The sequence below is a fragment of the Mauremys mutica genome, chromosome 16 (assembly GCF_020497125.1).
Source record: "Mauremys mutica isolate MM-2020 ecotype Southern chromosome 16, ASM2049712v1, whole genome shotgun sequence".
Lineage (NCBI taxonomy): Eukaryota > Metazoa > Chordata > Testudines > Geoemydidae > Mauremys > Mauremys mutica.
In genome coordinates, this window is record NC_059087.1 from 7,414,667 (window position 1) to 7,427,969 (window position 13,303).

The window sequence follows — 13,303 nt, forward strand, 5'->3', positions numbered from 1 at the left end:
TGTATATGATTTACCCCAGCTGGTTCTGTGAAACTCCACATCACTGAATAAAGTAGTTTGTCTCACCTGTTTAATTACCCAGATCTGTTTTCCACAGAATATTGTCTCCCTGGAGCATAAAGAAGACTAAAATGTTATATAGAAAAAATCCTTTGAATGGACTACATTAAGAAATGAACCTGCTATAATATACTTTTTTATTATTACACATAGAAGAGACTCATCTGAGACTTTACAGATACAGCAGAATCTTTGTATATCCCTTCAGAGAAGTTGTTTCTTTATATGCTTGTCTCAAAACTGAGTGTAGAAAAGTTGTTTTTTGTAGCATGTAAATTACACACAAAAATGACATTAAAGGAACATTAAGAACATAAGGACAGCCATACTGGGTCAGACGAAAGGTCCATCTAGCCCAGTGCCCTGTCTTCTGACAGTGGCCAATGCCAGGTGCTTCAGAGGGAATGAACAGAACAGGTTATCATCAAGTGATCCATCCTCTGTCACCCATTCCCAGTTTCTGGCCAGCAGGCTAGGGTCACCATCCTTGCCCAAGAGTGGACACTTAGGAAATGCCAGAATTAAGGTTGCCTGTGAAACCTCAGTTTTGCCCTCTGTGTGCATATGGATTATGTTACAGTCTTCAATTATATGATTGCATGGTATTTTTTCCACAGAATGCCAACCTCATTCAGGGTACAGAATAGTTGGTGCACTGGGGGATAAATCAGGATTGTGTAGTAAACTGCTATCTGTAGGACCTCTGCCTCATTTGTTTCAGAAATTGGAAGGTGGAATGAGGCAGAGGATTGCAGAAAGAGAAAGAAGGGTCTCCTGGCTAAAGGCAGTTGAAAGCCATCCTTGAGAATTGGATTCTATCCCTGCCTCTGCCACAGAGTTCATTTGTGATGCTGGGTAAGTCACTTAACTCAAACTTTTTACAGGAGCTCACTAAACGTGTGTTCCTCATTTTATGGATGCCTGCCTTGAGACCCTGGGGTCAGATTTGCAGAAGTGTTAAACTGCTGAATTTGATCAGAGCTGTGCTTTGAACACAGAAAGTGCTGTATAATGCAAAATACACTGAAAAATCAGGTCCTGTGCATGTCAAATTAAGCATCTAAAATTAGTGGACATTTATGATCTTAATCTCTCTCTGCCTCAGTTCCCCAATATGTATAATAGGGATAATATTACTCACTCATCTCACAGGAGTAGTGTGAAAACAAATCAATTCATGTTTGTGAATCACTTGGTATTATAGTAATGAGCATCATAAAAAAGCCAATGTGGAAATTAATAATTCTGTCTTCAGAGCAGGGTTTGACTATTGTGCAGTTAATAAGACCTAGGGCCACACATGGAACAGAGAGGAGAAAAGAAAATATTGAATAACTGCTCATTAATTCAGAACCTTCCATATTGTACACTGAATGAAACAGGGTCCTGTGGAAAAATTAGTATGTGATCATGTAATTAAAGAATATTGTAACCCATGCATAAAGGGACCAAATTTAGGTTGTACAGGCAATCTTAGTTCTGGCATTTCTGAACTTTTGAGTGCTCAATTTTGCAAGTTCAATAATCCTTTTGTGTGTGTAATTTCCTGTGGTTTTTAAAACAGAAAATTTGAAAAAAAAATCCATCTGTGAAGGAGCAGAGAGACTACAGCTGGGCACAGCAGGGATTAAAGAACACCTGTGGGTTCAGCTAGTCCCTCCCCGTTATACCTGCAGCCAATGCCAGGCCTGGATGGGGAGGAAGATCCATCTTCCCTGGTTAGGGGTTGAGCAACACAGGACCCTGGGCCAGTTCCTGAGGCAGAGGGAGGGGTCAGGTTCCCCTCCAGCCCCCTAACCAACGATCTAGCCACTAGGCTGCCCAGCCACTGAGGGCCCTATCACACCATCACATGACATCAGTGACACCCACATTGTTTATCAGCAGGGTTGGATCCTTTAGATTCTCCATACAGACCTCTGAGCTTAACAGAGTAACTGATAGCAATAGTAGGTTGGAATAGTAGAGGATGTCATCCTGTGTGTGGGCTGACACTAGAAGGGAATGAGACACACTGTGCCAGTGGTTTCACACATATTTGCTGACAGCAGAGGAAATGGTGAGACTTGGAAATCTTGGGTTCCATTCTAGACTCTGGAGGGGAATATTGTCTAGTGGCCACAGGCCCTCCTTCTGCCCCTGTTCCCCCCAAACCTGACCATCTTCCCCTGTGTTCTCCAATTTGTCTTTGTCCCAGTCCTATATCTTCCCCACCCTGGCTACTTTTCCCAGTCTCCTAACCTAGGCAGTCACACTCTGAACTCCTCAGGCTTCTTATCCCAGTCTCCTTGCCCAACCAGTCCTGCTCTTCCTCTGTTGACTCCCCATCTGAGAGCTGGACTTTCTCCCTCATCCAATCTCAGTCTCCTCAGCTCCTTGCCCGTTTCTTTTGCCCAGCTAATCCTAGTTCCCCCTCCCCACACCCTGACTCCTCATCAGATCTGTGTCAGGCATCCCTCTGTTCCCCATGCCTCCCATCTGGTTTCCAGTCCGTCTTCTTGCGCAGCCAGTCTCCCATTTCCGTTCCCACTGGCTCCTCGTCTGATCTCCCTACTACCCCTGCTTGATTCCCAGTTCCCCTGGCTCCCGATCACACTCTTTTTATCCAACAAGTCCCAGTCTCCCTTAAAAATCCATTACTCTCTTGCCAAGAAATTCTGCTTTTTTTTAAATGGTGGTGACTGTGTTCATGGTAAGACACAATGGACCCAGTTGCCCTGTCGCATGGATGCAAATGAGGATTAATTTCTTTTATATCAATTTCCCAGCTAGGTGTTGCCATGTAATAAGGATCTTAACTGCAGCGCTAAGTTATGTGGTGGGAAGCCTCTCAAGTCCCAGACTCTTTGAGGCTTTAAAAACTGTTACAGAAAGTTTGAACTGCATCCTCAACATACAAGGAGCTGTTGCCAAAATGCACATAGCTGGTGGTGAAAGTAATTTTGCCTTTAAGCTTCTAAGAGGGTGTTGCAAACAATAATGAGATTAACAGTTTACAGTTTTTATCAGACAACACTTGTGAATAAATGTCACTTTAAGCGTCCCAGCTCTGACAAATACAGATTGTCCAGACTTGCAGCACTTGCTTTACAATCTCAATAGTGGTTCTTCCAGAGAGAGCTGTTTTTGCGGCATGTATGATAGCTATAGTCATGTGACTCTTCAACCAGCAAAGAGACACAAATATCCAGACATAGGACTGGATCCTGCCTGTGCCTGCATGTTTCTGCAGGGAGGAGAAGGTTTTGAGGCAGTCACATATTTTTGTGCAATTATCAAAAAGGGATGGAGGATCCAGCCATGGTGCACAAAAGACTAGGAGATCTGCCTGCCTAATGGTCTAGCTTTTTTGCTGCCCCAAGCACGGCAGGCAGGCTGCCTTTGGCGGCTTGCCTGTGGGAGGTCCGCCGGTCCGCCTGTGGCATACCCGCCGCTGAATCCGCAGGACTGGCGGACCTCCTGCAGGCAAGCCGCCAAAGGCTGCCTGTCGCCCTCGCAGGGACTGGCAGGGTGCCCTGTGCGGCTTGCCGCCTCAGGCATGTGCTTGGAGCGCTGGTGCCTGGAGCCACCGTTGCTAATGCCATTTAAGGTCCAGTAAGGGACATGACCGAGTCACAGTACAGATGTCTATATACTCCTATCCATATGCACAACAATCATTAGCCTGTGAACCTTTTGCTCTGCGAAGGCAGCAAACATTCCCCCATGGTGCTTTAAACCAGTTCTACATATGGCATCCTGCCTTCTCCTGGTAGGATGAGTATTTGCCACTGCCTGCTGTATTCAGGCTGTTAGTTGGGCCACGATCTGGTCCTTGGCTACATAGCACCACATCACTCATTTCAGTTTGATCTTTACAAAAGGACAGCATGCGTAATTTCTTTGTGTTATTCCAAGTGCATTTCCTATTCAAAACAATTAGTGTATTTTAAGATCCTTTTATATAGTGTGTGAAATTTCTAATGATTAAAACTCCACTCTGGGGACTGGGGATGCCTTGTGTTTATTGTTATCTAATTAAGCTTTTTCAAGAAGTTAGTGTAATTGGGAGCAACGTCACTGACATGTCTGTGGTTATCGTGTCAATTCAAATATGAGGTAATTTTCAATGCACAGATCTTGTTTACTTTATTGGAATGATTTTTTTTAATGTATGAAGGCTCATTTGAGCTTCAGTTTTCAGCAGATCCGTGGAATCTTTGTTAAACTTTTGACTCTTTCAGTGGTTGTTTATAGATACTTAAATCCAAAGTGGAGGACTCTGCTGCTCAGTTTGTAAATATAGGGACAAGCGCAGGGAGCTGATTCCCACTAGCACAATTTATTATATATAAAGACAATTTCTAATTATAATAATCCCATGTCTCTATGTTGAGTTACATGGTAATGAAAACTATTCCCCATGGCAGAAGCAGTATGAGCCAGTGAAACCCACTCGCAAGACATCCAGTACAGAGCATTAGAACAAAAGCATTCAGAAAAAAGCCAGTCTGAGGCCAGGGTATTAAGCATTGTCTGAAGCTTTGTTAGTAAGTGTTCAGAAACCCGAGGGCTTTACTTGATTCACAACAAATTGAGCAGATTTCCACAGGAAAGGTAAGAATAGGTAAGTTGCTAGTGGAGATGACAGTGCTCTTCATCTGAATGCTGATAGAGCTGACAGATTACAATTTGCAATGTTCCATCTTGACTTAAGTGCCTGGTATCTGAAATACTCAGATACCCTGATGATAGCTGTGTCCCACGCAACTGATGATAGTGATTATTAATTATTTGTATTTCCATAGTGCCTAGGAGCCCTTGTCATGGATCAGGACCCCATTGTGCTAGGTGTTGTATAAACAGAAAACAAAAAGATGTCTTATGACTGCAGGAGGTAGTATTGGTGGACTTGGGACTTTCCATTGTCTTCATGAGGCTTCATTGCTTTTGGTCAATGTTCTTCATGTGCCTTTGAACATTGTCTAACAAGCACACATACGTGGTATTTTTTTTGTGTTTTTTTTTTTTTAAAGGGTGCTTTAGGAACCTAATTTTCCATTAATAGTACATGATGAGATTTGTAATTCCTTTGCACTCTTTGCAGAAGATTTCACTTTAAATGAACCATGAATCTTAGCAGCTGGATAGAGAGGTTTACAGTGGATTTAATGTTTGGAGGTTTGGACATTATCAAGTCATTTACAACCACAAAGTTAACCTAGATAGACAGAAGTAACACTCTTCCTACTATTCACCTCTTAAGTTTCAAAAATACCTTTCTGACTAATTAAGCTGCTTTCATTTGAAACAGAACATTCTGAAGGAACATGCTGATGACGACCAGAATCTTGCCATTTCGGGGGTCCCTGTGGTAGCCTGGCCTAAGAAGACCACAAAGGTAATAAGTCACATTTGCTATCTCTGCCTGCTGATCATTTCAGTGCAAGGTTTCTGTATTCACTCTGCTATAGTTTGATAAGGCATTTTAGGGGCTGTTAGCTTTCTTATGATTGAGCCCGTATTTTAATTGGCTTATAAGTCAATCAGGTGGTGAAATACAGCATTCAAATGCCTCCATAGAGAAACTGTTTCACTTCCAGTTTTAAAAAAATCTGTTTAGTCCTTATTTACGCATTTGAATATTTAAAAACAACTAGAAATTTTACTGTTTTCAGACACTTTTCACATTTATGCAACAAGAGCATTAATGTAAAAATTTGAAATTTGACAGCCAGTTATTAAACCATGATAAAGTTTGAGAATGTTCCACGTGCAGGGCCAGTGAGATTCCATGCGCAGGGCCAGTTAGACAGACAGAACTGCAGGGTTTCAATGTATGGATGAGACGATGGTGTAGGGAGTTGGGGTTTAGATTTATTAGGAACTGGGGAAACTTGTAGGAAAGGGAGAGCCTATACAGGAAGGATGGGCTCCACCTAAACCAGAATGGAACCAGATTGCTGGCACTTAAATTAAAAAGGTTGTAGCACAGTTTTTAAACTAAAGGCTGCGGGGAAAGCTGACAGGTGCGGAGGAGCACGTGGCTCAGAGAGAGACGTCTCTTAGGGGAGGATCTATTAATGGAGATTCTCTGTGTCCTAGTAAGGAGGAGAGGATGGAAGATGATAAAATATGGGTAGAATATGATGAGAAAATGCAAAGTAAAAATCTGAAATGAACCAAACTGTACCATAGAATCTCTATGGATAGTAATTCCATGCTCTAATAATAATATAGCAGTAGGGATATATTACCAACCTCCTGACCAGGGGATGGTGATAGTGACTGTGAAATGCTCAGGGAGATTACAGAGGCTATAAAAATAAAAAACGCAATAATAGTGGGGGATTTCAACTGCCCCCATATTGACTGGGTACGTGTCACCTCAGGACAGGATTGCAGAGAAACTGAATTATTTCCATCGGTCTTCACGGCTGAGGATGTGAGGAAGATTTCCAAACCTGAGCCATTCTTTTTAGGTGACAAATCTGAGGAACTGTCCCAGATTGAGGTGTCATTAGAGACAGTTTTGGAACAAATTGATAAACTAAACAGTAATAAATCACCAGGACCAGATGGTATTCACCCAAGAGTTCTAAAGGAACTCAAATGTGAAATTGCAGAACTACTAACTGTAGTTTGTAACCTATCATTTAAATCAGCTTCCGTACCAAATGACTGGAGGATAGCTAATGTGATGCCAATTTTTAAAAAGGGCTCCAGAGGTGATTCTGGCAATTACAGGCCGGTAAGCCTGACTTCAGTACTAGGCAAAATGGTTGAAACTGTAGTAAAGAACAAAATTGTCAGACACATAGATTAACATAATTTGTTGGGGAAAAGTCAACATGGTTTTTGTAAAGGGAAATCATGCCTCACCAATCGATTAGCATTCTTTGTGGGGGTCAATAAGCATGTGGACAAGGGGATCCAGTGGATATAGTGTATTTAGATTTTCAGAAAGCCTTTGACAAGGTCCCTCACCAAAGGCTCTTAAGCAAAATAAATTGTCATGAGATAAGTGGGAAGGTTCTCTCATGGATTGATAACTGTTAAAGATAGGAAACAAAGGGTTGGAATAAATGGTCAGTTTTCAGAATGGAGAGAGGTAAATAGTGGTGTCTCCCACGGATCTGTACTGGGATGAGTCCTATTTAACATATTCATAAATAATCTGGGAAAAGGGGTAAACAGTGAAGTGGCAAAATTTGCAGCTCATCCAAAACTATTCAAGATAATTAAGTCCCAGGCAGACTGTGAAGATCTCACAAAACTAGGTGACTTGGAGTCATTGTGGACAGTTCTCTGAAAACATCCACTCAATGTGCAGTGGCAGTCAAAAAAGCAAACAGAATGTTGGGAATCATTAAGAAAGGGATAGATAATAAGACAGTATCATATTGCCTCTATATAAATCCATAGATGTGGTACTCCCACATCATGAATACTGCGTGCAATGTGGTCGTCTGATCTAAAAAAAGATATACTGGAATTGGAAAAGGTTCAGAAAAGGCCAACATAAATGATTAAGGGTATGGAATGGCTGCCGTATGAGGAGAGATTAATAAAACTGGGACTTCTCAGCTTGGAAAAAAGACGACTAAGGGGTGATACGAGAGAGATCTATAAAATCATGACTGGTGTGGAGAAAGTAAATAAGGAAGTGTTATTTATTCTTTCTCATAACACAAGAACTAGGGGTCACCAAATGAAATTAATAGGCAACATGTTTAAAACAAACAAAAGGAAGTACTTTTTCACACAACGCACAGTCAACCTGTGGAACTCTTTGCCAGAGGATGTTGTTAAGGCCAAGACTACAACTGGGTTCAAAAAAGAACTAGATAAGTTCATGGAGGATAGGTCCATCAATGGCTATTAGCCAGGATGGGCAGGGATGGTGTCTGGGGACCTGGCATTGGCTACTGTTGGATGACAGCGTGTGGGGCTAGGTGGACCTTTGGTCTGACCCAGTATGGCTGTGCTTATATTCTTATTAATGTTAGTGCCTGTTTTAAAAACTGAGAATTGCTTATATATGTAGTAAATGCTTTTGAGGGGAGAGAGGATGTTTAATGATTAGACCAGGAGATTGACTCCTGTGTTCTAATCCCAGGTGTGTAGCCTATTACAAGTCACTTATGTTCTCGGTGTCTCAGTTTCCCCATTTGTATATTGTGAATAATACTCTTCTTCTTTCACAAGGGTATTGTGAGGCTTAATTAATGTTTATAATGCATTTGAACTCATTAGCTCAACAGTGATGAAAAACGACAGTGTATTTAAATAGTGGCATATTTATTAAATTCCACAGTTACACAACCCTAACAGCAGCTCTGTTACATTAGAAAACATTTTATTGCTTATACTTTTACTGTCATTTTGTATTGTATTAGATTCATAATACATAATTTCTCCAAAATATCACTTTCAACAAAGATCACATTTCTTTCTGAAAATGTGTTACTTACTATTGTTACAAGTAACTCCTAAAATCACTAGAAAGAGACTAGAGAATAAAATTATTTTTCTCTTTCCTCCCCCCCTTCCCCCCCGTTTATCTACTTTTAGTATAATCTTTCAGTCCCTCCCTTCTATGGTCAATCAGTTCTCCCAGTTTACGTGGCTCTTTCATATAGCAACAAGGGAGAGTGAAACTTTAAAAAAAATAATAATTTATTGTTGAGATTGTAAACCTCAAAAAATGTCAGGGAGGACTGAGGCAGATGTAAGACCTGAAATACTTTTCAATTATTTTTTCAACTTTTTATTTTTTAGATTTCAAATCGATGTCTCATTAAATACACATTTATGTTCTAGATGGTAATTACTTCATAGGAACCAGCAATATTTATAGTGTATAATATATATATTTTAAATCCTTTCTAATTACCTAATTACCACAGAAATTAGGTGGCACCAAAGGAGCCAAATTAATAAATAACATAGGTCTTAAAAAAAGCTGCCTAATTTCATCCTGACTTGGGAGAGTGGAATGACCTTCAAGTATCTGCTTAATGGAAATAACATGTTTTAACAACCTGGGTAACTACCTGAGAGAGATGTTTTAGAAGCCTTCTATGGAAGTTTCATTTTTAAACAATGAAATTATACAGAGTAAAAAACTATTAGCCTAATTTTCAGAGGGGGGGGGCAGTCTGAAATTGTATAAGCAATTTTGCACATGCAACATTTTGCTCAGCTATTTCTTTCTGCATTCATTTATGTGCCCGCCCATACACAAAACATCTGATCAGAAACTTGTAAGTGTGTAATTGATGGTGCAGTTTAAGAGGCTGCTTTAGAAAATGTGGCCTATTATAATTAACTAATATTTAGGAGTTGACAAACTCATCAGAGCTGGGAGATTTAAAATGAGAGTCAACACTATCCTCGGCTCCTCAGCGAGTCTTTAATGGAGTGTTTGCTTTACTTGAACATTTCCTGGCTTTGGGGGTTTAAAGTTGTATAGATATTTTTGAAAGATTATTTTTTATTAGTAGTACCTCTATTCAGTTAAAGTCCACTTAACCAGAACTGTTGGTTAGCTGAAATGAAATTGGCTGTACTGAGCTCAGTTGGTCAGGACACAGGGTTTATCTATCATCCAAAAGCTGTTGCTATTAAAAGCTGCTGATTAAACCACATCCTAGAGGGCATTTGGCACAAATGTGTTTTTTTTTTTATTTCTTTCTTTTCTTTGGTTATTCTTTGTTGTTTCACAGATTCCACATATCAATTGGTCTATGGTAGTGCAAGTCGTACTCTGGATGCCACTGTATGCAGTGTGCTTGTGTTGCCACTAGTCCCTACTGCAGAAAATAAGAATATTCAAATATTTTTATAGACTCTCTGTTTGACTATAAATGGGCAAATCTTTACTGGTAACATTTTAGTGCCTACATGACATACTTTGACTTCACTTTTGAAAATGTGACGTAGGCTCCTAAGTCACATAAACATTTTTGAAAAGTTTACCTGACCACGATAGGCAGATGGAAGGCGCTTAGATACTACAGTAATGGTTAGCAGTAAAAAACCTCAAGATATAGATAGGCAGCATACTCTCTGCTCCACCACTGTTGATAGCTGCTTATCGTGTCACCTGTTGAGAGACATTAAATGGAGCAAGACCTCTGTGACCAGAGGACAAACAATGTGTGGGATTTATAAAATAAAACTAACAAAATTAGATCTCAGACCTTTTGTGCTGCATCCCTTGAGATTGTGGCTTAGGGTAACAACTAGGATCTTAAAACTGATGAGTGGATTTTGTAGGTTCAAAGTTTGTTAGGCTTCCTGTCCACCTTTAAATTGGAACTCTTGATATTTATTTACAGTAACATTGTTGAGGATGAGCAATGCAACATATTTGTGTTTTAATCTTACATCTTCTTTGAAAACCCATTGGCTATGTGTGTTTTAACCTTTTTGGTGGTACTTTTCTTTTAACTACTTTAAAAGTCAGTGCAAGCATCCCAGTGCTGAAGAACAACCCTGCAATAATAAATGAATACACACAGCAAACAGTAACAAACATAGATGGAAAAATCTATAAAGAACCAGACTTCAATTTCAGATTTCCAAACAAGAACAAAGGTTACAAAATATGAAAAATCCCTTTTAGTGTTCTCTTTAAAATATGTTTTTCTTAATCTGTAATTAGCATGAATCATGTCTTGAGATAAAACACAAAAATGCATTTTGGGTGGATAATGGACAAATAATTGTGAGTTGGTATTTTCTCAGTGAAGTTCTGAATGGATAAGTATTAATATCATAGAAACCACCTCCACAATTGGTAATAGTTAGTCCTCTTGTATCGTAACAGAGAAGCCAAGGATTGAATGGGCTAGAGAGACTTGTCTTAGAGTTGGTTCTTTGAGGCCAGGGTTGACGCATATTGGCTAGGCAATGTGGGGGGGAAGCTTATGTAAGGAGAAAGTGGGGGGTATTTCACAGGCCTTGATTCCCCTTCCCCCTTTTCCATCCCAGAGCCCCTTTAATGAGGGAGAAGATTTGAAACAGAGGAAAAATCCTTCTGGGTGGTAAAACTGGTCAATAGAATGTTGGGTCTTGAAGGTCTTAAGGGTTCCGTGACTGTTGAATACAAGACAGGGCAGCTGAAGCCACATGGGAATTTTTGTTTTTGTAGTGCACAGTATATGAAGCATAACCAAATATGTAACAGCTCCTTTCTCAAGAGCCTTAGAGTCTAATGAGACAGCAAGTATCCTACAGCACAGTACCACACAGAGAGAGAATGGCAAGAAGAGAGCATTGTAGCTGGGATGCTGGCTATAAGGGTGAGGCGTGTCATCTCATTCCAAGTTCCTGAAGAAAAACTAGAGAAATGATGTGAAGATCAGGAAGAAGAGGTAGTGAGCAGATAACGTGGTTCCTGCTGTCTTCAGGGAGAAGTCACCAGAAGAGATTTAGAAAGACAGAGCTACAGATGGAGAAGGAAGAATAAAGCGAATGCTGAATGCCAAAACTTACAGAAGAAAAGGGAAATGATTCTAAAGAAAGGATGGGAAAAGCCCAGAAATGAAGGGAAGAAGGAAGGAAGTGAGAAAGCAGAGAAAGAAAGTAGGAAAAGTTTGAGGAGAGATGCAGAAAAACAAAGACCAGAGAAAACAAAGAGCAGAAGAAGAGAACCACTGGCAAAGCAGAAGACCCCTGTGGAGAAGGAAAGTGAATAATTTACACTGTAAATAATCCAGTAGTATAAGGGCTTGTTTAATTATGATATTGAATTGCTATTGAAAGAAAATTCATTTAATAATCGGAATTGCATTAGAATAGGCTGCAAATAATATTTTCATATTTAAAATTGAGTCATAGTTTGTATTATGCATTATCAGCCTGTATGAAGAGCCACCAGCATGCTCGGCTCTGTACAAGATGCAAAATAAAACTAGTCCTTGCAGAATCTAAAATTCTGAGGTCTCTTGCTGACCCTCTCTCCCAAACTCATGATTCACAATGAGTGAGCTAGTGGATACACAGGCATGTTAGCATAGCTGGGCATCAGGAAACACCTGCCACACATTGCAGTCCCCCTTCCTCCTTACACTTGTGCTGCCTGGAGGATATTTTACCTTTCCTGTGAGTAAAGAAATGGGGCTCCGACTCATGCAGGGCTGTCAGTTTCATTTCATCTTTCATGAGCACTAAAAATTAATTTGATATAAAAAACCAGAAGTGATGACAAGTGATGATGGGGGCTTTAAAGTGAAAAGGTGATCTAGAACAGAGGAAGAATGGTCTTGGAGTTAATGTGCAGGAATGGGAGATGGGGAGCTTCAGTTCTGGGTTCTGTTCCCAATTCTGTTGCAGTCTCCCTGTGTGACATTAGGCAAATCGCACATTTTCTGCGCCTTTGTTTCCCCATGTAAAATAAGGATGATGCTTCTGTACTTTACAAGGCTGTTGTGGGGCTAAATTCATGTTTATAAAGTACTTGGATATTATAGGAAATTCATATCATATATAACACTTCTAGATCATATTTGTTCAACTTAAAGATGTAAAAGAGCCTTCATTCATGTTAATACTTCCAATTCATCCTAGTTTATAAAACTCCAACATCCACCCATCTCTTGCAATTAATCTTTCAATAGCAATAAGATTCTAACATATCTTTTCCTGTAGCTGGAGAGCAAGAGAGAATAGCTGATTTTTAAAAATTGCCGCATTCCAATAGTGATTTGTTTAATTAAAACCCTTGGCTATGCCCAGGAGCCTAGGATCCATACAGCAATTCCTCATTGAGAAGTCAGGAATATGGAACTTTAATAGATTTCTGAAACCTACCTGATCAGTATATTTGACTGATGTATATTTTCAGACTCGGGGATGGGGTGGGGGAATTTTCCAAACTGGCCGCCTAATTTGTGTGTTGTAATGGACATGTAAGGTCACTCACTCATTCTGGGTGTGTGTGCACGCATGTAGATGAGGTGGCCAGCTTTTTAACTGTGGTCCATTGCCTGTATATGTGAAAATGTGGTAGAATCCCAAGGTTGTGACTCACGTGGGGGATGCAAAGTTTTATCTGGAGAATTGGGACACCGGGAGACATGCTAGCAGCTTGTTAGAGAGGAAGGCTCAGATAGTCAGAATTTGGGTCCTGGAAGTTCTACTGTATAGATCTAGTCCTGTAGGCCTTACTTCAGGTATTTAGATTCTGAGGGAGTGTGGCCTAAATAAGGACTGCATGATTTGTTCCTTAAGGCATGTCTGCACTGTACCTGGGAGG

At 40.2% G+C, this 13,303-nt stretch overlaps 1 protein-coding gene across 5 annotated transcripts in view; it reads left to right on the top strand.

Moving 5' to 3' along the window:
• Window positions 1-13,303, top strand: part of KDM2B (lysine demethylase 2B) — a 164,654-nt gene that overhangs the window by 109,357 nt on the left and 41,994 nt on the right. For all 5 annotated transcript variants that reach the window (XM_044989671.1, XM_044989670.1, XM_044989674.1 and 2 more), the window contains one exon: window positions 5,354-5,440. In XM_044989671.1, coding sequence (XP_044845606.1) covers window positions 5,354-5,440 — 87 coding nt within the window. The remainder of the gene's footprint in view (window positions 1-5,353; window positions 5,441-13,303) is intronic.